A 20,468-nucleotide genomic window follows, 5' to 3' on the forward strand; every position below is an offset into this window, starting at 1 on the left:
AAATTAATTCGTTTATTATATAAATTTATTTATATACATATTATTTATTTATATTCTTTAATGTGTTTCTTTAAATTTCATTACTTATTTTTTAGTTAAGATTGTAAATGGACATGTTTCACTCTCTCCAATGCTGATGTGGCATTTAGCTGGAGAAAGTTGATGTGGCATTTCTTTTTAGTTAGTTGTGTTATCTTTTGTTAAGTATTGAACTTAGAAATCAGAGTTACTTAAGACCTTGTCCTTACCATATGAAAAAGCCATTTTTAGATTGTTGAATAGCGATTCACAATAATAATCGGTTTGAGAAATCATTGATTCACAATAATTCATTCAATATTGTGATTCACAATAATTCATTCAATATTGTGATTCACAATAATTCATTCAATATTGTGATTCACAATAATTCATTCAATATTGTGATTCACAATAATTCATTCAATATTATGACTAATTGGAACTTGGAGCCATATTTAAAAAATTTAAGGCAAGACATAAATAGTTTCCGAGTATAAGGGAATGAAAAGGATTAAGCTTGATTCTTTGTCGCTTCTGGTATGACTTGGATTCACATGAACGTTTATATTTGCCTGTTATAAACTTTTGTTTCTTGTATTGCTTTAGGTAAGTTTCCCATGACCAGATAACATAGTTTGATCCTCTAGGATGGGATTCTCTCTGACTCGGATAAGCAATTTATGTGTAGTGGATATAGCTACTTTATGTAACTTTGGTTTTGTTTCTCCTCTTATTCTTACTATTCCATTGATAACTTATTCATAAACTGCTTATCAGCACAAAAGAGTACACAAAGCTTCTCTATCATATCTTATTACTTTGTTGTAAAGAGTGGTACCAATTATTTTATCTGCTACCTAAATGTTTTAGCTTTATGATCCCATATCTTGTCTAGTACAAAAAAAAATCTAAAATCTAATTACTTATTATTGAAAAAAAATAAATGAAGAACTAGTCGCCAAGAGAGCCCGAATCATGAAGAAGGTCATGAGAAGGTTCCCAATCCATGGAGGACGAGACGATCATCAAGAGCTTGGTTAAGACCTGAGCAATAGATGGACGCGAGTTAAGATCAGGTGCGACACAGCTCTTGGCAAGCTGAGCCATGGTGTAAGCCAGCTCTAACGGATACTCATTCTCTAGAGATGGATCCATGAACGCTTTTAGCTTTTCTCTAACATTCTCTCCTCCAAGCACGTTCTTTATCTCTTTACACAACATCTCCACTTCTTCTTCTCCCTTCTCCTTCTGTATCGTCACTACTTCTTTCCCTGAAAGAAGCTCAAGAACCACAACTCCAAAGGCAAACACGTCTAGCTTCGGAGTGATCACTCCGTTTTCGACATACTCTGGAGCTAAGTAGCCTTGTGTTCCTTCAACGTGTCTAGTTAACTGAAGATCAAGATCACCATCATCAAGAATCCTCGCTACCCCAAAATTCGAAATCTTGGCTCTGAAATTAGAATCGAGAAGTATGTTGGTGGATTCCAAGTTCTTGTGTATATGAGGTGGTGTTACGTAGTTATGAAGGTAATCCAAAGCTTCTGCTATGTCCCTAGCGATTTCAACTCTCTGTTTCCATGTCAAAGTTCTCTTCTTGTCCGATGAGTGAAGCCAATCACCAATCGATCCGTTCTCCGAGTACTCGTAGACAAGGTACGAGGTTCCTTCTCGGATGCAGAATCCGGAGAGGCGGATGATATTGGAGTGATTAAGCTTCTTCAAGAGACTGATCTCAGAGGAAGAGACGTCTCCTTTGATAACTTTCACCGCCGCATCGTCGCCGTTGATCGTTGCGCGATACACCGAGCCTTTGATTTTGTTCTCCTCGCTGAAATTCGAAGTAGCTGATTGGAGATCGTGGAATCTGTAAATCGTCAGGGACTCGATTGCGGATTTCAGACCAAATGTATCTGAGGATTTGGACAAATCGATTGACCATTGAGGAGGAGTTGTTGTGAGAACAGAGTGTTTGGTCGATGAATCAGTGAGCTTGTTCTGTTCCGGTTTCGATCTTCGTTTGTAGAAAAAGAAGAAGAGAGCAAAGAGTGAGATTAAGAGAAGCAAACCGGCTCCGATTCCGATTCCGACGAAAACCCATTTGTGAGAAGAGGAGGATCCCGGAGGCTCCACCGGCGGCGACTGAGGCGGCGTAGCAACCGGCGGAGGAGGCGACGGAGATGTCACGATTCTGGTAGGTTCAGTCCTGAGAGGAACCGAAAGAGGAGTGAAGAAGTAGATCAAGTCGCTTGACTTGAGCTCGTTACCGTCTAAAACGGCGTCGGTTGTGCTCCTGAACATATCGGCGATGGTGGAGACACTGTCTCCCTGAGAGACCAAATAGGTCAAGAGATAATTGAATCCGGCGGCGGTTTGATTCACGGTGGGGCAAGCACATCGGAGAGGGACGAGGAGGTCAGATCCAGGGACAAGGTTTTTCTCGCCGTAAGAGTTCTGTGATATCATGGCTTGACACGTGGACAGAGCTTGGTATGTATCGTTGGCCACGGAGAAATACGTCTCGTGTCTTGAGATTCTGTAAGTGGCGTTGTGCTGGTAGAATCCGGCGCCGGAGCAGGAGCAGTTGGCCGGGATGATGACAAGTTGACGAGGAGTGATTGTGGCGGTGACGGTGGTGAGGTTGTTGATGGATTGGATCTCGGCGGCGGAGACGTTGAGGAGTCCGGCGATGGAGTTGGCTGTGTTGTACGGTGGATGAGACCAGAAAGTGAGGTAGGAGCGGCAAGAGGTTGGGCCGTTACAGGTGTTACCGTTGGTTATGTTGTCGAAGGCTCGGTTTTCGCAGTCGAGCTGGCGGTTGTTGACGTACGGTTGCTGAGCCTCCGCCGGTGATGACGTGGCGAAGAGGAGGAGGAGAAATAAGGTGGAGATGGAGAGTGAAGCCATGGTTGTGGTGTTTGTTTTGATTGGAAGAGTTCTCTCCTGATTTTAACAGAGAGGAAGAAGATGATGATGAACCAAAGGAGACGGCGAAGGACTTTCTTAGTCAACGGACGCGGTCGTTGGTGTTGACTTTCCGTGACATTTCTTATTGGTGCTTCTCCTACCTGTCAAAATGAAAATGATGATAAGTGGGGAATTTTAGTACGTCTTCATAATTTTTCTAAAGCAATATATTTGACCACACAGAGCTAGAAGTAATTTTCATAGCTTTCTTTCGAAAATCAAGCGTAAAAGACAAGAATTGAAAAATCAGAATATTATTTATTTCCTCGCGTTCCTTGTTTACCTTACCGCCAAAATCCTATATATCGCTATGTTTTTTAATCCTTTTTTCTCTGATCTCTAACCGCCATTTTTTGGTCGCCTGATAATGACAAGCTTTTTACCATTGTCTCTTCCTTAAACATTTTTGAGAGTGAGCAAAATGGAAATAAAGAGACTCAATTACGAAGTGTTATTCTCTTCAATAATAAACAAATCGCGTACTAGTAAAAGGTAATGGAATTTTCTTAACTTGTCAATTGGTTTAGGTTTTTTTTTTTGTATTGATCCAAAAGTCAAGTTGAGTTGTGGAATAAGCGACACTGGAAATGGATCCAACAAAAACAATTATAAACAATGTTTCCAGTTATGTTTGTGGCCGCATCTATGAATTACCTTTGGCAAACAAAAATAATAATCATGAATTCTTACACATTATTTAAAATCGTTGTAGTTGTTTGCAATTTTTGAACTAACCAAAGAGGCTTTTTCTGCTCTCTCATGCTATGGTTTTTCAGCTTCCCAACATTACCAGTGTTAAAAGGATTTACGCATGTTGTTCGTTGTAATATTTTCTCTAGCAGAATCGTCTAAACTCATGATCCTTAAGGTTTACGAAAGAACTTGCAACGCATAGCATATGGTTTTTATGGATAAAAAGTAAAAAAAACCTTACTAATCTGATGCAAGTATGGGGAGGATTAAAGAAAGTTAGACACACACACACACACACCAAACTGAATCAATCCAAGAACGCAAAGCAGAACAAACCAAACCAATCTGACCAACTCATAGAACATCCAAGATAAAGACACTAAAGTATATATCTAACCCAGCCATAGCTCTTCGACTGCACTCACGGAAAAACTCTAATATGATGCTAAACAAAACACAGAAGTCCATTGTCAATTGCATCACATGATATAAAAGATGATCAATCCCCGGGAAGGTAAGGTTTCTGATTGCGATCGAACTAAGGAACAAGACATACTTTCCTAACATGACGCAAGATAAACGCCCAATCCTTGTGGCAGAACACAACCATAGTCTAGAATAAACCCAAACAACATAATTGCAAAGGACCCGAAAAGATATAAGTCGATGCATCTCACCAATTCAATTAGTAAACAAAGATTCAACTACAACGCATATCTTTCCAGCATCAGTTTCACAGAAGAAAACTCGAACAGCCTGGTGCCAACTGGAACATTAATTGAGAGTCAAAACGAAGTTTCAGATCCGTTCTCAATCTCACAATGCATATAAAACCCTTCAAAAAAGTTTCCATCTTTTTATTCGTTGTTTGTGTAAGTCACAACTATAGTTGTCTATACATGATCTTTAGCTATAGGAAACTGGACAAAAAACTGTAGAAGCTAACTTACAACGACATGTTTCAAAAACTTACAGAAATTTTAATCCTGTGGTTTATCGGTTTTCTTCTTGTTTCCATAAATCAGACCAGTAACCTGAATATAGCATGAAAAAGAAAACATTGATACCAAAAACAAAAACTATAACGAAAAATTCGCAAATGAGTATTGATGTTTGAAATTTACCTGAGGATCAGCGATTGGTCTCCTCTTCTCCACGTATTGATTTGGATCGGCTACTGCGAGAGCTGCCCTAGCCTAATCATCCAGAGACAACCGAGGAAAATTGAAATCGGAGATTCCACATAAACATAAACTTTGGGGATGTGAGAATCTGAGTGTCGAAATTGGTTACCTGTTGTTCCTTTTTGAGATCTTGAGCTGGTTTAACCCATAGAAAGTAGGCAATTGTTCCGGCGACGACCCAAGAAGCGAGACTCTGACTTCCCCTAAGACCTCCCATGGAGTTTCCGACGAAAGACCTCACGTTCCCCATTGATCTTCTCCAGTTGCTAGCCATTGATCTCCCCCCAATACGATCCTGCTTGTATGGTTCTTAACTCCTTTTGGATCTCTCCAAGGTTTGCTTGACTTTGATGATTCGATTTTGGAAATTAAAGCAGCGACTTTGATTTGATTTTGATTCTGATTCTCATTTGCTTGGTGCCCACTGCGAAACTAAACCGGTCGCAGAGACGGTTAGTGTGATGGCAATTCAGCAATGCAAATCTCTCTGTCTGTGATTGAATCATGCGGCTGTAACGGCTCCACGTTGCATTAATAGATCCGGTTTTATGGGCCGAAGTTAGGCCCATGGACTTTTGAATAAGAAAGGATGGAGGCAAAAAAGTCAAAGAGAGAAATTTGAGATGGAGCAGAGGACAGATGGTAAAACAGTACCCACCTGGCAGTAAAGCAAGGAAGAAGAAGATTCAAGAAACACCTCGCGACCGTTTTTAAGAAGAAGAATCTTTTTTTTTTTTCTTTGCTCTTATCGAAACAATGTCGGTGGTGGAGAAAGGAAAGGTTTGTGTAACCGGTGCCGGAGGGTTTCTGGCTTCGTGGGTCGTCGATCTTCTTCTCTCTAAGGATTACTTCGTCCATGGCACTGTCAGAGACCCTGGTACTTCCCCTTCTCTCTAATCTCTCCGATCTTGTAGGTCATTTTTGTGTTACTTGTGTATGTGAAACTAGAACTCTGTGGTCTAATTTGGAATTCTCGTTGTAGTTTCAAAGATTTTAGCTTTTTAGTTCCGCCTTCAAAAACATATTTTTGATGCTCTTCTTTTAGCGGTTGAATTCATTGACCAATATTATTGTTTCTGATCAAGAGATTCACTTTACATGGTTTATGTTTTACAGACAACGAAAAGTATTCTCATTTGAAGAAGCTAGGGAAAGCCGGTGAGAAACTCAAGCTCTTCAAGGCTGATTTGCTGGACTATGGATCTCTTCAATCTGCTATTGCAGGTTGCAGAGGCGTCTTCCATGTCGCATGCCCGGTTCCATCATCTTCAGTCCCAAATCCTGAGGTGAGGATCTCATAGCTCTAATCTCATCTAGCTATGTTTTACATTGTCTCAATTACTCTGCCTTGCATTTGTTTCACAGGTAGAAATGATCGCACCAGCTTATTTCAAACAAAGTTTCAAAATTAGTATCACCATAACTATTAAAGTATAACTGAAAAATAAGACCAGCTGCTGTTATGATGAACCCTAAGTGGTCAAAGAATCAGGTTTTAGATGAGACCTGTTGGTCTGACCAGGAATATTGCAGAAAAACCGAGGTTTTTGATGCATCCTGAATCCTTTGCTCTCACTTGTTATATTTCATTTTGATGCATCCTGAATCCCTGCTCTCTCACTTGTTGTTATATTTCATTTTTGTTCCACATCGTTTGTTTACTGTGTTTAGACCCTTTGGCAGAATTGGTATTGTCTGTCAAAGACGCAAGCAGAAAGTGAAGCTTTCGAATTTGCAAAACGAACCGGGATTGATCTCGTCAGCATTTGCCCTACCATGGTCTTTGGACCTATATTGCAGCAGCACACAGTAAATGCTAGTACCCTTGCTCTTGTCAAGCTTCTTAAAGGTATACACAAGCCTGGGACCAGTAGAAGAAACTTGGGTATATGGGTTGGTGAATCTTGGGTCTTGATTTGACTTTTGTGTTTGTGCAGAGGGATTTGAATCACGGGATAACCAAGTGCGGCTTGTGGTGGATGTGCGTGATGTGGCTCAAGCGTTACTTTTGGTTTATGAGGAAGCAGAAGCTGAAGGAAGATACATATGCGTAGCCCACACGGTTAAAGAACAGGATATAGTTGAGAAGCTGAAAAGTCTTTACCCAAATTACAACTACCCAAAGAGGTAAGCAAACCACAACATATGTCTCTTCTCTCTCTCTCTGCTCACAATTTGAGTGAAACCCCTTAAAACATAATAAGCTGTTATGATTAGGCTGCAGTATTTTGCTTTAAGAACAGAATATTTGATGTTGGTTCATTGTCACCAACCTTTTAGATTAGTGTATGAAGTTTCTTCAAGATCTTAACTTTGATCCAAGCTCTACTTATGCAATGTCACAGATACGTCGAAGTGGAAGAAAGGGCGAAAATGAGTTCAGAGAAATTGCAGAAGTTGGGTTGGACTTTCCGCCCGTTGGAGGAAACACTTGTGGATTCCGTAGAGAGCTACCGGAAAGCTAAGATTGTGGACTGAGAACTTGGGATAAAGAGCAAATGAGGCTTCTGGTCATGTTCTTGGCTCCCATGTGTTATATGTAGTAATCTGCACACACTTTCGCTCATCTTTTACTCAGTAATAAGAGTTGTGCACATAAGTTTCATCAAGAATTTCTGAGCTTTTAAAGTTTAGCAAATGAGTTACGTTTGAAATTATGCCATCACATTAAACGTTACTATTTCTATTTTCAATCAACTTAAGAAAAAAAAAACTTCAATTAGAGTTAGTTCAGCTGGTATGTATAAGAAAAAACGGAACATAACATCAAGTATAGCCGAATCTAATGTTTACAAACATGGTTTATAACCCCTGATTCTATCAAAATAAAATTTTATAGACATTTAGGCACACTTTAGTCTTACATATTACAATGTAGGACATAAAAAGAAAAGAACGAATTTGGTAATTTGAAAAAAAAACTAATTTCCATCGGTTTATACGCTGGGTTTACCTAAACCGAACCCGGATCCTGAACTCCACGTGGAGCAGGACCCAGACCCGAACCTGTTTAGCTGTCGGACTTTTAATTAGAGTCTTTCTTTTTTCTTTTCTCTCTCTATCTTCTCCGGCGAAGTGGCGTTAGTTGAACAGAGTCATGGCCACGAAAGCTCCAAATTTCGGCGGATCTGGGGAAATTTCACCCGTTACTCCCTCGCTTCCTGTCACGCCTGAAACTCCGTCTGGAGTCTCCGCGGCTTCGCAACCGCCTTCTTCTTCTTCCGATATAGATTGTATCTACATACCTAGCTACTCCCGTAAGTCTGCATCGCCAAGGAACCTTGGCTTATTCTTTTTTCTTTATACAATTTTTCTTATGGATTTTGTATTGGCACCGTCGATTTGAGCGATTAGGGTGGTTTTCGTGGACCGACATCAACGAATGCGAGGTCCGTTCGCTTCCGGAATTCTTCGATTCGAGATCTTCCTCGAAAAACCCTAAATTTTACCTCTACTTGAGGAACTCAATCATCAAGCAGTACAGAGACGACCATCCTCGGAAGATTAGCTTCACGGACGTTCGGAGAAGTCTCGTCAGTGATGTTGTCTCTATTCGTCGCGTCTTTGATTTCCTCGACTCATGGGGGCTTATCAACTATTCTAGCTCCACCTCTGCTAAGCCACTCAAGTGGGACGAAAAGGAGGCCGGGAAATCCGCCGGAGATGCTGCCTCCGATCCTCCCTCAACAGTCAAAGAAACTGCCAAGAGAATCTGCAATGGCTGCAAGTTACTTTGCAGCGTAGCTTGTTTCGCCTCTGATAAGGTTTGATTCACTTGGATGATGAATGATACAAGGGAATATGCCAATAGCAAAGCCTCTATATTTATGAAACTAAAGTACTCTTCATTGTTTCTTTTTCAGTATGAGTTGACATTGTGTGCGAGGTGCTATGTCCGTGGTAACTATCGTACTGGTATTAGCGCCTCGGAGTTTAAGCGTGTTGAGCTAAGTGAGGAGTCGAAGACAGAGTGGTCGGAGAAGGAAACTCTGCAGCTGCTGGAAGCTGTTATGCACTATGGAGATGACTGGAAGAAGGTTGCACCGTATGTTACTGGTAGAAGTGAGAAGGATTGTGTTTCTCAGTTTGTCAAGCTTCCGTTTGGGGAACAGTTTGGCAAAGAGTCTGACTCTGAGGATGCTTTGGAGGCATTTGATCTGATCAAGGGCTCTCCTAGACCTGAGTCTGAAGGAAGAATTAAAGACGGTTCGTCTCCCAATAAGCGGATGAAATTGACTCCTCTTGCTGATGCAAGCAACCCTATAATGGCTCAGGTTTGAAATAAACTACTTTTTGACTATATGAGTTCTCTTTCTATGTGTTAATCTCATTTGTGTCAAGTGTTCAATATGCATGAAAATTGAAACTTTTTGCTGACAAGGTACAATTAACATTCTTAACCGTTAGATCAATTCTATTGTTAGGCTGCTTAAAGATAGTCCAGTTTCTGCACTGTGCTGTTCCCTATAGCTAGAATACCTTGTTTGGCTACCTTTAAATTCTTGAACCCTTGTAATATGGAATTCTAGGTGTCATATACAGGGCGTTTAGGAATTACACCGTATTAGATGATTTTTTTGTACTGTGTTACTTGTATTACATCTCAAATGCTATGCTTCATTGACTGTCTCTGAATTGGATTCTTCTTATCATATTCTCTCCAGGCTGCCTTTCTTTCAGCTTTGGCTGGCGCAAATGTTGCAGAAGCAGCAGCTCGAGCTGCAGTGTCAGCTCTATCTGATGTAGACTACGAGGCTGACAAAAACGCTGGTGGAGACCCAAGTCGACAAGGTATCAAGGAACCAAGCTAACATTTTCAGTCTGTTTCTATCCCAAGCCAACCCACATTAGTGACATTTTTGTTTTCTGATACACAGAGATCAATGGTGACTCGAGTGGTGAAACCGCTAGAAACGATTCAGAGAGAGCTTTGGCTGTTGCGAAATCTCAGATTGAGAAGGAGGAGCAGGAGGTAGAAGGAGCCATCAGAGACATTGTAGAAGTAGAGGTCAGTAATAATATCCAACTTCCCATAGACATTTTTGTATGTCTATGCTTAATTTTGATTAATGTTGGGAAAAACAAAATTGGTATAACAGATGACGAAGATTCGAGATAGGATTGTACATTTCGAGAAATTGGATTTGCAAATGGAGAGGAGCCGTAAACAAATGGAGGAGATGAAGAATCTGCTTTTCGTTGATCATTTAAACATCTTCTTCCACACAAGAAGAGCCCGGAAAGCTGAAGATAGAGTAGAGTGTTAGATGTTAGTAGCCACTTTTGAGTTTGAAAATGCTGTTGCTTTTTTCAGTCTTGTCTTGCTAAGAAGGAGGCTTGTTTTATGATTCACTCTAAATGCCTTAGCAACGAAATGACATGAAATCGAATTGGTAGAAACATGGGTGGGCATAGAAAACCGAACCAAACAAAGCTGAGCTGCACCGGGATAATTTTTTTCAAACTAAAAGCGAATCTCTCATCTTCTTTTTTTCTTCATATTTGGACCAATCACAAAATGTCATCTTTTTGGTCATTGATGGGTTCCTGCACAATTAGCAACATTTTAAAAAAAAAGAGACAATAAATGATTTAACGAAAAGATGAATTGCTGAACAGATGTTTGCTAATGAAATTTGTCATACTACTTAACTTATTAGCTTCTATGTTCACTGTCATCTTTAGACAGCTTGAATGCATGAACTAAACTGTTGCAATTAGCTTCTTTCACAAATTTTTGCAACTAACTTCTGTCTAATCTCTCGCTTATTCTCGTGGAAATGAATTGTTTGAATGGCCTCACAAGGATCCAGCTCCTAAAACAATGGCTAGCTAGATTCTGCTATGAGGACAAATAAGAAAAGAGAAGAGATTTACGGCTCTGTTTCAACTCGATTCAAAGAAAGGCTGTCGGAAACTATAAGAGATTACAAAGTCACTTCGAAACAAATCGAATACTTGACAACAGCAAACAATATTCATCTCTTTCATTGAGAACTTAAAATGACAAAACTATTTATTTTTACTCAAGCAGAATGCTCCTCGTAGACATTGAGGATACTTGAAAGAGAGCTTTACTATAGGCTGATCATCGACAGCCCTTGACTTTGCCATGCCGTATGTGTATCCAAACGCCATTTTTATAGGAACAAGCTATCGCATTCCCAAAATATAGTGATAAATTAGTTTAAAATCAAAATTCCCGCGCCAACACCTATTGTACTATAAAATATATGATTAGACAGTATTATCTACACTTATTTACAATAGACAACTTTACTTAATTACCACTGTCTTAAAAGTATCCGATAAGTTTATTTACATATTATGTACAGTAGACAACTTTACCTTAATTAACACTATCTCAAATCTAAACGTAGTATGGAAGCATTAATAAATGTTTAGTCAACCATTAGATATAACAACTTCAACAAAACAAATTTATTCATTTGACAACAAGATAAATTGTTTCAGTTTTCTTCGGTAAATACTGTAAAAAAAAGTAGGAAACTAGATCTATCTCACTAAGTAAAATAAGGTTAATGTTCAAAACTACTAAGTTACCAAAATTGTTTTATATCTTTGCAAAATGCTCTTTAGGTTAGAATTTCGACTTCTGCGATATACAAATTTACAAAATTAGATTTGGTATGATACATAAAGTTTCTTACAACAAATACTTGTACGTAACAAAAATTAAGTATTGTTCAAAACAAAAAAAAAAAACAAAAATCAAGTAAAATACATATTATTGGTAAATATTTGAACTTTTAAACCTTTTGAAATTGAGGTATACCCAGAGGTTTTAACAGAGCTTTCATCTTCTTAGTTCAATCTCCATAGGTAAAGGAAGTAGTTCACACATTTAGTTTCAATATATAACATCACAACAACCTAGTGATTATTACCACCAAATTTTGTGCCAAATTTTTTGTCATCACCAATTTTTTTTGCTGAACCTTCAGTCAGCTTCAAAATAAGAACTTATTTCTTCACCATATTTTTTCATTGATCACCAAATGTTCTGTTAACTTATACCATGTTTTTAAGTGTAAATATATTTTTTAACATGTCAACATTACAATTTCACAACATGCACGTCATATGGTGAAGTATACGCCAATTTCTTCATATCACTTCCAGAAAAAAAATTGTGATGGGTGTGTTTAACATTATTCATTTGTTCTAATAATAACAAAAAAAAAACTATATTGTCACACTGTTATTTAGAGACAATTGATAAAATACAATTATACAATATTTAGGTTTTTGAACTGGTAAATACGTGGTTTTTTTATTTATTCAAAATTATTAACACAGTAAATATACAAACGAAGTACTATTCATATCAACGCTGTCCCAACTTAATTTATGTTCACAGCAACCGGGATCAATAAGAAACAATAGTTTGTTTCATGCAAAATCACAATAGTTTCAAAATGTAATCTACCTAAAACTCATTATTCTTGTTCACAGATAATATTCCCAGAAGCTGTGCGTAATAAAGCTCGGTAATGAAGCACGCTCACAGTTGAAATTAATCAACCGCTCAGACTTGAGTAGAAGTTGTGTAATTAATTTGCGCATCCTTGCTTGTAATGTATATATATATCTACGTCTATTTTACAAATTACAATTAAGATTCTTATTTTTGTTGGTATTTTTAAGATTCTTAATTTTGTCATTCATTCCAACATGAGCGTACGTGTAGTTAGACAAACGAAAGCATCACAATCAAATAATCACATCTATCATCAAATTCATTCAAGATTATATCTAGAAATATTCTAAGAAAATAGAGCAGGTGAAAATTTGAATTACTTTTAAGAGATGGTAAGACAAAGCAGACTTCAAATGAAAAACACTGATTTCATCATGAGAACCATACAAAATGTTGTATTTCAAAATATCAATTCATTGAAATGTATTTTTTCAATTTTTCTAAAATAGAATTCAAAAATCAATATATATTTGTCAAATTTTTATCATATTTACAAAAAAAAGAGTCAATTAACTCGAAAACCATAATAGAAAGTAAAATTAGAGAAAAAAAAAAATATGGGGGTAGTTTTGAAAATATAAATTTATGAAAAGGTATTATCTCAACTTTTCTATAATAGAATTTAAAAATTAATATATTTTCAAAGAAAAAAGAGTGAATTAGCTGAAAAACCATAATATAGAGTGAAATTAGGGAAAATAAAAAATATGGGGGTAGTTTTAAAAATATAAATTCATTGAAAGGTATTTTCTCAAATTTTCTATAATAGAATTTAAAAAACAATATATTTTCTCAAAATTCTATTATATTTCCAAATAAAAATTAGTCAAATGAGCTGGAAAACTATAGTAGGCAGTGAAATTAAGGAATTAAAATGAGGTGAAAAAGACAAAGAATAGAAATGGAAATAGTCACATACTTGACATAATAATCCAAATATGTTGATATGCAAAAAAATCTTTTATTTCCTACTTAGGCACATACTTGACATATTACAACTCTTTATATATCTTCTTCTGGTAGACGTCAAAAACCAAAATATATTTTCTTCAAGTCTGAAAAAGAAAAAAGAAAGCTTTAAAAATTGTAGGCAGGGATCCTCTCTGCTTTAATCCCTGAATTTTCGCCTAGTTATCGTAAGTTTTCTCTCTCACCGTCTTTCTTTCTCTTTTTTCATTTTAATGTAAATTCGAGATGTTCTGTTTGATTTCTCTTATTTCCTCCCTGTCAAATTGAAAATTTCCAGATGAAAATAAATAAAATTCTTTCTGTAAATTTTAATATATTTTAAAAAGTCGGAGTTTTTTGGTTTTTCTTAAAGTTTATTTTTAACCTTTAAGCGCGATCCGCTCGCTCTCTAAATTTTTCGTAGAGAGATCTAAAAAAAAATCCTTTTTGGAATGCAGAATTGTTAAATCTTCGAGGTTTAAACTGGATTTTTTTCACCTTCTAGTCTGTAGTTTGAATAGGGTTAGGGCTAAAATTCCGAACTTTCTCTCCTCGGAGATGGTACAATCTCCACTTCAGTGCTTCAATGGAAACTAGGGTTTTGCGGTTAATTTTCTGTTAACAGTTTTTTTTTTTCCTGAGAAAGTGACTGAAAATGTCAGGATCTGAGACAGGATTGATGGCGGCGAACAGAGAATCAATGCCATTTCCGATGAGTCTCCACCAGCAGCTCAATCAAGCTCCGCCGCAGCAGCACAATCAAGCTCCGCCGCAGCAGCACAACCAAGCTCCGCCGCAGCAGCAGCACAATCAACTTCCGCCGCCGCAGCACAATCAACTTCCGCCGCCGCAGCAGTCTCAGAACATGCAATTGTCCTTCGCCGGCGGCGCCGATGGAACCGCCGTCTACAAGCCGACGAGCTCGTCGCTGTCACCACCGCCGGGGTACCAACACCACTCAGCCGGCGCCGGGAATCCTGCCCTGAACATGAACGTGCCCGTTTCCATGACCGGAAGTGAGCCTGTGAAGAAGAGGAGAGGTAGGCCGAGGAAATACGGCCCGGAAAGCGGAATGTCGCTGGGTTTGATTCCCGGAGCTTCATCTTTCTCAGTCGGCCAACCAAGTGGCTCCGGCGTCTCCGGCGTCTCCGGCGTCTCCGGCGGCTCCGGCGGAGGAACCCCGGCTACTGTGAAGAAGATGAGAGGACGAGCTGCTGGTTCTAGCCAAAGGGACAAGCTTGATGCTTTAGGTATTTATACATTATTTTTTTCTATTGGAATCTTCTTCCTCACGTGCTGGAAGTGGAAAGTTTTGGTGGCTTGGCTGCAATCAATTAGAATATACTTAAGTAAAATGGTGAATATGGAACCTCGATTATCCCCTGGGATTAGATTCCTTTTCAAATTACTTATATGCCCTTTAACGTATCTTCTTCAACCATCTCCACTCTTTTAAATCCTCCAGCAACCTTGACTTTTGCTTTGTGGCATTTGGCTTCTCATTGTCTTTACTGTAATTGTGGAGTTTCTTAGTTCATTGGTCTTAATTCTTATTACTTTAGATTGCAATTTGAGCTCTGAATATGCCTCTCCTTTTCCTTGTTGCAGGCTCGACAGGAGTCGGATTTACGCCTCATGTGATGACCGTGAGGGCTGGAGAGGTTTCTTTCTCCCTCTAGCTTATTGAATCTCCTTATTTTACTGCTTATATGTCAGTCTTAACTCGTGTTTCCAGTAACGATCACTAAAGTCTTGATTTCATGTGAATGTCGAGAGTGTGAGTTGTTGTGTTAAGGTCAAAAACATTGTTGATAACTAGAGAATGTTAGTGTTCTGTTACCTGACAAAGATTATATTTTGTGTGGTTGTTTGTAGTGCTGACATAACATTAGGTCCATTTGAGATTTATGCAAGGGTTAAGAGCTGACAGTTTTTATGATTTTGGGACAGGATATCGCATCGAAGATAATGGGGTTCTCTCAAAATGGGCCACGCACTGTGTGTGTCCTGTCTGCTAATGGAGCTGTCTCCAACGTGACTCTTCGCCAGTCCGCTACATCCGGTGGAACTGTTACATATGAGGTATCAAGATTTGGCTTTCAAATTTTTATTTGTCTCTGACCTTTTGCTTCTTATCTCTAAGTGAGTTGTTTACATTGAACATCAGGGGAGATTTGAGATTCTGTCTTTAACGGGCTCGTTCCTTCTGCTGGAGAACAATGGTCACAAAAGCAGGATGGGAGGTCTTAGTGTGACCTTGTCGGCTCCGGATGGTAATGTCTTAGGTGGTTGTGTATCTGGACTTCTGATTGCAGCATCACCTGTTCAGGTAATTTCTGCCTTCTTCCAATACAAAATCTTTGATATATCACTGTTCATAAGAGCAAATGTAAGGACATATTTTGGGTCTCAAAATCACAGATTGTGGTTGGGAGTTTCATACCAGACGGGCAGAAAGAAGAAAAACAAGATGGGGGACAAGTGGAACGATCGTCACTCACAATACCGCGTGTGGCCTCAACTCAGGTTGTGAACACTCCGAGTAGCCCGCAAGCTCGAGGCACAATGAGTGAGCCATCTGGTGGAGGACATGAAAGCACTGGAGGACCTTACAACAACACCAACCTCTCCATGCCCTGGAAGTAGAGCATTTGTCGTCTTAAGAACCAACAAACCTTTTTATTATTAGAATTGATGATTCATTTCTTGTAGTTTTAGGGTTTTTAGTTGGCTGTCCAGACAAGGAAAATTTTAATATCTTTAACCTGTTTTGTTGTGTTTATGTGGTTTTTTCATTTTTAGAACTTTGAGTTGTTCAAAAATTGGAATCTCCTGATTAATGTAATCTTTCTTTTATTTCAAACTTTCTCAATCTTGAATAACTTAACTGTTGTGAAACTTTTTCTGATTACAACATCAACACAAGACTGGTTTTTAATTTAAACCTTGTGGTCTTTTGGCTCTCTTCAACAAAAACCGCATTGAGAAAATCCCAAGAGCGCAGGTTTGCCAAAACCACCCCATTGCATTGCCAGGGTCGACTCGTTTGGCCAGAGACCAAGCATAGATTCCTTCTCCAACATGTGCTAACACTGCTGCGACGAAGACAAGCTTTACAATCGTGATTGTCCGGAAGAAGAAGAGGCTTAGGGCTCTTAAGAAAGGCACAGGTCCTATGTCAGGTAACCATCCCGCAGCGAAAAGAGCTGACATTCCCAGTGCAACAGCTAACCAAGTGAATATGGTTGGACCGTCTAAAGATCTCCGTTTCCTCTCCTGCCAGTATGAGATAGTTGCAGCCATACCTTCCCGGGGGCTCTTGAATGGAACATACCCAAGCTCTTCCTTGGCTTTGAGATATGAGAAATAATGGGTAACACCGACCTGCACCAGATCGACAGTTTCATACAACTTGGTTTGTGATCTCAGAGCGGGAATATGAGTTGGGGAAAACTATTTACCTTGTAGACTTCAGCAGGAAGAATAAGTGGCTGTGGTAACCAGCTCTTTGATAGCCATGGATATAAGACAGTGTAGACACCTTGGAAGATCTTACCCAATGTCAGCGCAACAGGCACAGATATTGTAAACTTGGGCAGGTCATAGTCTAAGCTTCTTAGGAAGGGACGTAGAAACTCAAATGTATTCACCGGGGAACCTGCATCGTCACAATACAAGTTTTAAAGGGTAAATGTTTAAGGCTAAATGAGAGTGTCTTAAGAGATGTAGTTACCATCAGAGACAAAGTATGGTTGACCAGCAGCGACGGGCACTCCTTCTCTTCCAGGAATGTCCTCCAAGAGTCCCATGCTTGCCAGGATGATTGCTAAGACAAGGTTCTCAACATAAATCCAGTCTGTTTTAACACTCGGTTCACCGATCTTGAAAAGCAGCAAACCCAACTTCGCTAGATTAACTATCCTAGGAAGATGCCTATCTTCTCCTGGTCCATAAATAGCTCCTGGACGGATTGCACATGTGTACAACTTCTTGCCCCCATTCCTACATAAACCACAGGGAAGTTGAGAAGACTAATAATTAGACGCCTCAAAAACGGATCCTTTGTACCATGGGCTTACTTGAATGGTCGACCATTACTCTTGAGGACCAACTGTTCTGCAATCGATTTACTTCGACCATAGGCGTCGACATGATCATCAAGTGGGAAATACGGCAAGCTCTCATTGCCGTTGCTAATCTCCTTACCACCAAACACAACATTGTAAGTGCTTACATACACAAGTCTTGTGATCTCATGTTTGAACACAGCTTCCAATACGTTACAGGTCCCGTTTATGTTAACCTCGTCGCAACGCCCGAACTGTAGCATCTCTTTCCCTGACATGCCATAGGAAGCAAGATGCATAACACAGTCCGCACCGTCTAGTGCCTTCTCCACATCTTCTCTCCGAGTCACATCTCCTGTCAACATTTCCAACAAAATCACTCTCTAATTCTTCGAATCTGATACTAATTAACACTCATCTGAATCTCTAATTGTTGAGATTCAGATGTTAAAGATCAAATTGAGAGCAGGATAATAAGGGATCGAGGAAAGAGACCTCGGATGCAGCGAACGCCACTGTTTCTGAGCTCATCGGACCAAGGAGAGGACTCGCGGAGGTCGAACGAGCGGACTTGGCGAGCTCCACGGCGGACGAGCTCTAAGCAGAGGGCGGCACCGACGAAGCCAAGACCTCCGGTGACGACGAAGGTGTTGCCTTCGACACCTTCGTTCTCGCTTAAATGCATTTCTCTCTACACGAAGCAAGTTTGACCGGTGATTGAGAAACGACACGGCGTGCGACTTCTAATTCACAGTCTGGGTTTTCTCTTTAAACACCAAAACGAGAACTATTGACACTAATAAATCGGAATCCAGAAAAGATTTATTTCTTTTTTTTTAACTTTTCTAATAAAAGGAAGATTTATGAGATTTAAAAAAAAAATTACTGAGAACGTCGCAGTCTTGAATGTTTCTTGTTTTTAATAGATAAAAGATCTTCCGATACAAATCAGTTATATTCGGTTTCAGAATAATAAAAAAAAGTATAAACTCTTACAAATCTTCAACCACCGTTAAACCCAGAAAAATATTCTCCGGCTAAACTTTCTCGGAAAAAAATGAGCATGTCAAAAGCAAGGGAAATTGTGGCGAGTCCGAGCGAGGAAAATCTAGCGATTCTTGTCGATAAACTCTTCATCAACCGTAAAAACACCAACGAGTATAAAGCAGCGAAGGCTCTCTACGATTTCTGCGTCAAAACTTTCCAGAATGCATTCACTCGAATGCTTCTCATGGTGTATCGAGATTCTTCCGATGAAGTTTTCAGATTACGATCGATCCGTCTCCTCTCTGAAACTCTTTGCGAGTTAAGAGACAAATGCATCGAACTCTCTCCCGTCGCTCTCCAAGAAATCAAGCCAATCGTCATTTCTTGCCTTACGAAGCAAGAACACATGAAAAGATCTCACGAGGCCAAGATCTTAGGGACCATCGTTTCTTTTGTAGCTTACAATGTCATGACGTTAAACAACGAAGGATGGGACGAGCTCAGCGAGTGTATTCTCTCGCTTGCGGATACTGAACCTCTCAAGGCTTTCCATGTATTTCTTGGTTTGCCACCGATCAAGAACCGGGAATTTCTCGACCGGTTTATGAAGAGAGTTATGGTGGAAGCCGAGAAGAAGTTGTTGGTTGATCCCGAGGGAGAAAACTGGCGTTTAGGTTTAGAGACGATAGTTAAACTAGGGATTCAGGTGTTGAATTCTGAAGATAGATATGACTCGGTACAGTGTAATATTCTTTCCATTCTTGTCAAGTTAGCCAGTGGGCTAGAGAAGAAGGGGATGAAACAGATTCTGCAACGACGGCTTCAAGGTCTCGAGAAGTTTCTGACACGAGACAATAACATGTATCCTTACAATGAAGATCAATGCCGTTTTGTGTCTGAGTTAGCTGGAGAAATGGGAAAACGAAGCTTCAAATTCCGTCCTAGTTTCGTTAAAACACAAGAGAATTCATCATCATCTGATCGGCTTGGGGACAAATATTTGAAGAGCTTGTCACCATTACAGATCTTGGAAATGGTGGCTTCAAATAAGCTTGAAGATTCGGAGCAAGAATTGGCAATCAGTCAGCTCAACGTCTTACTTTCTGATCACACTAACAAGAAGGTACTTATCGACATCGATGTGATCAGAAAACTCCAGCCGTTGCTCATCTCTTGCCTTTGGAAAAAAGAAATCCACTTGAAGACGTTTAAGATCCTCGGCCAAGTTGTGCAACATGTTGCAAAAGAGATCTTCAACGTCCAGGAGGACACATGGGTCGATCTACGTGACTATATCACATCCCATTGTCAAAAAACAGAGTTCGCTAAAGGATGCCACGTTTTCAGGTGCTTAACAATGCCACTTGATGCAGAAGACTTTGTGATCCCTGTAATGGAGAAGCTTCTCCCTCAAATAAGAAGATTGCTAAACCCACCAAGACAGGTGTTGGAAGATAAACTTTTCTGGGTCTTGGCGTTTTTAGGTGCCTTTTGTGCGATCATTCAAATGGTAGAGATTGAATCTCACGCTGAATCTGTGACAGAGATTGAAGACAAGATGATAGAGTCAGTGAGACATCTTGTGGAAACAAGACTGGAGACTGAGCTTGTGATGAGAGCTTTCGTAAATATGAAAAATGTTGTCAAGGAACAGTTGGAATGGTACACTTGGAACGAGTTTACATTCGTTAAGCGTATGCTTCAGAGGCTTCTCACAATCCAAGGCATGGTAAAGGATGGTAAGCTGTTGTTGGTTGGAATCAACGTGATGGTGGAGACGAAAATGGCTAGTCCTGTTGAGAGCTCCCTGAGGAGGAGCTTGTTTTGCTGAACCAACCTGAAGCTTAGGGGGTTGTATAATCTGAATATTTTTGCACAAACTAGATGTTGCTTTAAGAATAATAAATCTACTTTAGCTTGTTAGAGTAGGTTGGTTTTTGAGTTAAAAATCATTATGACTAATAAGATTTTTTTCCAAATGTTTTTATGTATTTTATAAAAAACTGGGTGGATAATTATCTCTAACTCAAAAGGGAAATAAAGGGCAAATTCTCGTTTAAGTCTAATCCAGTCATTAATATCCTTCATTTTCTTCTCTAA

General features: G+C 39.3%; 6 protein-coding genes across 8 annotated transcripts; 4 read left to right on the forward strand and 2 right to left on the reverse strand.

The window, feature by feature from the left end:
• Window positions 1-808: 808 nt before the first annotated feature.
• Window positions 809-5,082, reverse strand: LOC18026515 (protein LYK5). Its single transcript, XM_006410440.2, has 4 exons — window positions 4,975-5,082; window positions 4,806-4,877; window positions 4,655-4,715; window positions 809-3,089 (listed from the first exon to the last, which is right to left on the reverse strand). The coding sequence occupies exon 4, from the start codon at window positions 2,926-2,928 to the stop codon at window positions 973-975; it is 1,956 nt and encodes a 651-aa protein (XP_006410503.2). The 5' UTR covers window positions 2,929-3,089; window positions 4,655-4,715; window positions 4,806-4,877; window positions 4,975-5,082; the 3' UTR covers window positions 809-972.
• Window positions 5,083-5,486: 404 nt separating this feature from the next.
• Window positions 5,487-7,524, forward strand: LOC18026516 (cinnamoyl-CoA reductase 1). Its single transcript, XM_024147976.1, is given in 7 exon segments — window positions 5,487-5,742; window positions 5,982-6,151; window positions 6,231-6,319; window positions 6,321-6,408; window positions 6,549-6,714; window positions 6,803-6,992; window positions 7,211-7,524. Coding segments are annotated over 7 exon segments (957 nt in total). The 5' UTR covers window positions 5,487-5,621; the 3' UTR covers window positions 7,344-7,524.
• Window positions 7,525-7,931: 407 nt separating this feature from the next.
• LOC18026517 (SWI/SNF complex subunit SWI3B) lies at window positions 7,932-10,313 on the forward strand. The gene is made up of 6 exons (XM_006410442.2): window positions 7,932-8,122; window positions 8,220-8,629; window positions 8,729-9,139; window positions 9,530-9,656; window positions 9,743-9,873; window positions 9,965-10,313. The coding sequence occupies exons 1-6, from the start codon at window positions 7,963-7,965 to the stop codon at window positions 10,130-10,132; spliced, it is 1,407 nt and encodes a 468-aa protein (XP_006410505.1). The 5' UTR covers window positions 7,932-7,962; the 3' UTR covers window positions 10,133-10,313.
• Window positions 10,314-13,420: 3,107 nt separating this feature from the next.
• LOC18026518 (AT-hook motif nuclear-localized protein 10) lies at window positions 13,421-16,177 on the forward strand. 3 transcript variants are annotated; one of them, XM_006410443.2, is made up of 6 exons: window positions 13,421-13,502; window positions 13,989-14,564; window positions 14,923-14,975; window positions 15,265-15,396; window positions 15,482-15,643; window positions 15,736-16,177. In XM_006410443.2, exons 2-6 carry the CDS (start codon window positions 13,994-13,996, stop codon window positions 15,958-15,960), a joined length of 1,143 nt encoding a protein of 380 aa, XP_006410506.1. In that variant the 5' UTR covers window positions 13,421-13,502; window positions 13,989-13,993; the 3' UTR covers window positions 15,961-16,177. The 3 variants fall into 3 exon arrangements, with proteins under 3 accessions (XP_006410506.1, XP_024003850.1, XP_024003851.1); XM_024148083.1 differs by lacking the exon at window positions 13,421-13,502 and adding an exon at window positions 13,706-13,875; XM_024148082.1 differs by lacking the exon at window positions 13,421-13,502 and having other exon boundaries at window positions 13,705-14,564.
• On the reverse strand, window positions 16,162-18,146 carry LOC18026519 (short-chain dehydrogenase/reductase family 42E member 1). Its single transcript, XM_006410444.2, has 5 exons — window positions 17,877-18,146; window positions 17,394-17,736; window positions 17,048-17,316; window positions 16,776-16,972; window positions 16,162-16,698 (listed from the first exon to the last, which is right to left on the reverse strand). Exons 1-5 carry the CDS (start codon window positions 18,064-18,066, stop codon window positions 16,249-16,251), a joined length of 1,449 nt encoding a protein of 482 aa, XP_006410507.1. The 5' UTR covers window positions 18,067-18,146; the 3' UTR covers window positions 16,162-16,248.
• A 292-nt stretch (window positions 18,147-18,438) lies between these two features.
• LOC18026520 lies at window positions 18,439-20,199 on the forward strand. The gene has a single exon (XM_006410445.1). The coding sequence runs from the start codon at window positions 18,439-18,441 to the stop codon at window positions 20,197-20,199; it is 1,761 nt and encodes a 586-aa protein (XP_006410508.1).
• The last annotated feature ends 269 nt before the right edge of the window (window positions 20,200-20,468 follow it).

The sequence above is a fragment of the Eutrema salsugineum genome, unplaced genomic scaffold (assembly GCF_000478725.1).
Source record: "Eutrema salsugineum unplaced genomic scaffold, Eutsalg1_0 scaffold_10, whole genome shotgun sequence".
In the NCBI taxonomy this organism is placed as follows: Eukaryota; Viridiplantae; Streptophyta; class Magnoliopsida; order Brassicales; family Brassicaceae; genus Eutrema; species Eutrema salsugineum.